General features: G+C 56.4%; 1 protein-coding gene across 1 annotated transcript in view; it reads left to right on the forward strand.

The window, feature by feature from the left end:
- The window catches only part of ARX (aristaless related homeobox), a 9,686-nt gene that overhangs the window by 1,825 nt on the left and 5,463 nt on the right, over nucleotides 1-2,398 (forward strand). The window contains 1 exon segment of the mRNA XM_024746616.1: nucleotides 6-261. Within this exon segment, the coding sequence (XP_024602384.1) occupies nucleotides 6-261 (256 nt within the window).

Here is a 2,398-nt window from a genome sequence, read left to right on the forward strand (position 1 = left end):
CGGAGCGGTGGCCACCGCCGCTGCCGCCGCGGTGGCCGCTGAGGGCGGGGAGCTGTCGCCCAAGGAGGAGCTGCTGCTGCACCCAGAGGACGCTGAGGGCAAGGACGGCGAGGATAGCGTGTGCCTGTCTGCGGGCAGCGACTCAGAGGAGGGGCTGCTGAAGCGCAAACAGCGGCGCTACCGCACCACGTTCACCAGTTACCAGCTGGAGGAACTGGAGCGGGCCTTCCAGAAGACGCACTACCCAGACGTCTTCACCAGGTACGCGCGAGGGGTGGTCGCAGCGGCAGCGGCTGGAGGGAGCGAGTGGGTCCGGAGAGGGAAGGTGGGCGGTGAGGGGCCCCGGGCTGGGGCAGGGACTCCGCTCCTGGACTCTACCCAGGCGCGCCCTCCCAATGCACCCACCCCGGTGACCAAAAACTACTCCCCCCCTCCCCCCTACTCCGGGCCTTAAGTTTAGACTGGGATGTTTTTTGTTTTTAGTCCTTCCCAAGGTCTCTCCAGTTTAATTTTTTCAAATTACGAGTTTTAGTTAGAGAAAAAGAAACGGCCTTTCCAAAGGCCTCCCGAACACGCCACCTTGGAGACGTGAGCACCCTTGCGCACACACTCAGGGCCCCGGGCGCTACGGTCCGGAGTCCGGGCCAGGTCCCAGGCGAGGCGCAGGAAGCGCTGCCGGCCCTCGCCGCCAGAGCTAAACAGGGGCTATTTTGGGCCGCCGTGTGGTGCGATCGCCATCCCTGCCTGATGCCCCGGGCGCCTGCTGGGTATCAGTTAACGCAGTTCGCAGTAAAGCTGCCCGTGCCTGCGGAGAAGGCCGTTAAAAAGATCCGAGTTCTGTCATTTGAGGACTCCTGAAGTAACCGAAGGAAGTCAAAACGGGGCAGTGTTTGGTATCTGTACAACTGTGGAGGCACCGGCCATAATCTTCCCTTCTCATCGCTGCCCTCTCTCCCTCCACACACATTAAACCCAGTGTTGGTTTAATGTACGCGGGTTCACAGGGGCTGGCATTGATTGCTGGAAGTCTGGCAGGCAGTAGACGGAACAGCTGGGGGAATTTTTCTCTTTGGACGGCTGTCCAACCCGGGTTTTTCTCCTAGTTACGCTCCACTTCCCACTCGCCCGGGTTTTTTTGGGGGAAAGATGTACCTGTGAGATGACTGGGCCTCTGAAGGCCAGCTTATTCATCCTACCTGGGGCGCCGGCCTGGCTGGGGGCCTTCCTCTCCCACCCCAAGGCTTAGGTCTGGCTCGGCGAGGAACCACGGTTAGGGCAAACTTTCCCCAGCGGGGAGGGAGAAAGAGATGGGTGCTTGCCTAGCGTTGGGCTTGTCAAAGCTCGAGCAGCACCTTCGCATGAGGCGTGTGCGGCTTTTCAACGTGCATTTTAGTAGCAGCGGAAAGCTGTCCGCCCCTTTGAACCAGAGGAGAAATCGCTCAGTGTTCAGGAGGCCCAAGCCAACTCGCAAGTGTAGTTGGTCTAGCCATTAATAGCCAAACTGTCTCCTAATCAGAAACGGAAAAGAGTAGATTTGATGCGGGGCAAAGGCACTGAACTTGATCATCCCCTGAGCTAAACTTGGTCCTCCCCTCTTTCATCCAGTCCCTTCGTTACCTTTAGAAAAGAAAATAAATTTTAAAACAATTGTGTCTATCAAAAAGCTAACCGGCCGACCTGCTTTTCTTCATTTATCACACGTGTAATTCAAAAGAAGAAAATGATGTGGTGTCGCTTGGCACCCAGGTCTGCCCTTCTTTAGCTGCTCCAGGGGAACCAAAGCACATGAAGAGGGGCAGCTCCCTTTTGCCACCCCGTGCTCACCTCTTTCCGACCCAGGGGGTTAGTTAGAGCCCCTTGGTTCCCGCCCGGATCCAGCCGGGAGTGTGGCTTTGGGGTTTTAGATTTGCTGATGCTCACTGTAGCAGAAGGCAGAGGGAAGCGCTCCAGTGAACCGGTTTTCTCCCAATCCTGAAGTTTCAGGTGTGGGCCAGGGGCGCTGCCAGCAGTGCAGACCCAGGTCCGAGGCTGGGGCGGCCCCCGCTCTTTCATATTAGCGAGCGGAGGGCCAATTATTCTCTGCGCGCTCGTATTTTCGGTAAACAGGTCGTAAGCCATTCTACAGCATCTTAATGGTTTCCTATTTGCCTTAATTGTCGCAGTAATAACTGCAATGACGGGGTAGGGTTTCAGTTAAATTGACTTCCCCTGAGATGGGCAGGGTTTGTAGTGGGCACTGGAGTCAGGAGGTGCGCAGAATTTTGTTTAATCGAAAAATTACCCCACTGAACTCTTAACAAGCTTAACATATCTCCAGAGGGTAATGGGGAGTATGACCTAAAGGGGTGAGGGAGGGAGGATGGCGGCAGAGAGAGAGAGATGGAAGGAAAGGCGGAGA

This window comes from Neophocaena asiaeorientalis, unplaced genomic scaffold (assembly GCF_003031525.2).
Source record: "Neophocaena asiaeorientalis asiaeorientalis breed wild unplaced genomic scaffold, Neophocaena_asiaeorientalis_V1.1 scaffold20, whole genome shotgun sequence".
NCBI classification, from domain to species: domain Eukaryota; kingdom Metazoa; phylum Chordata; class Mammalia; order Artiodactyla; family Phocoenidae; genus Neophocaena; species Neophocaena asiaeorientalis.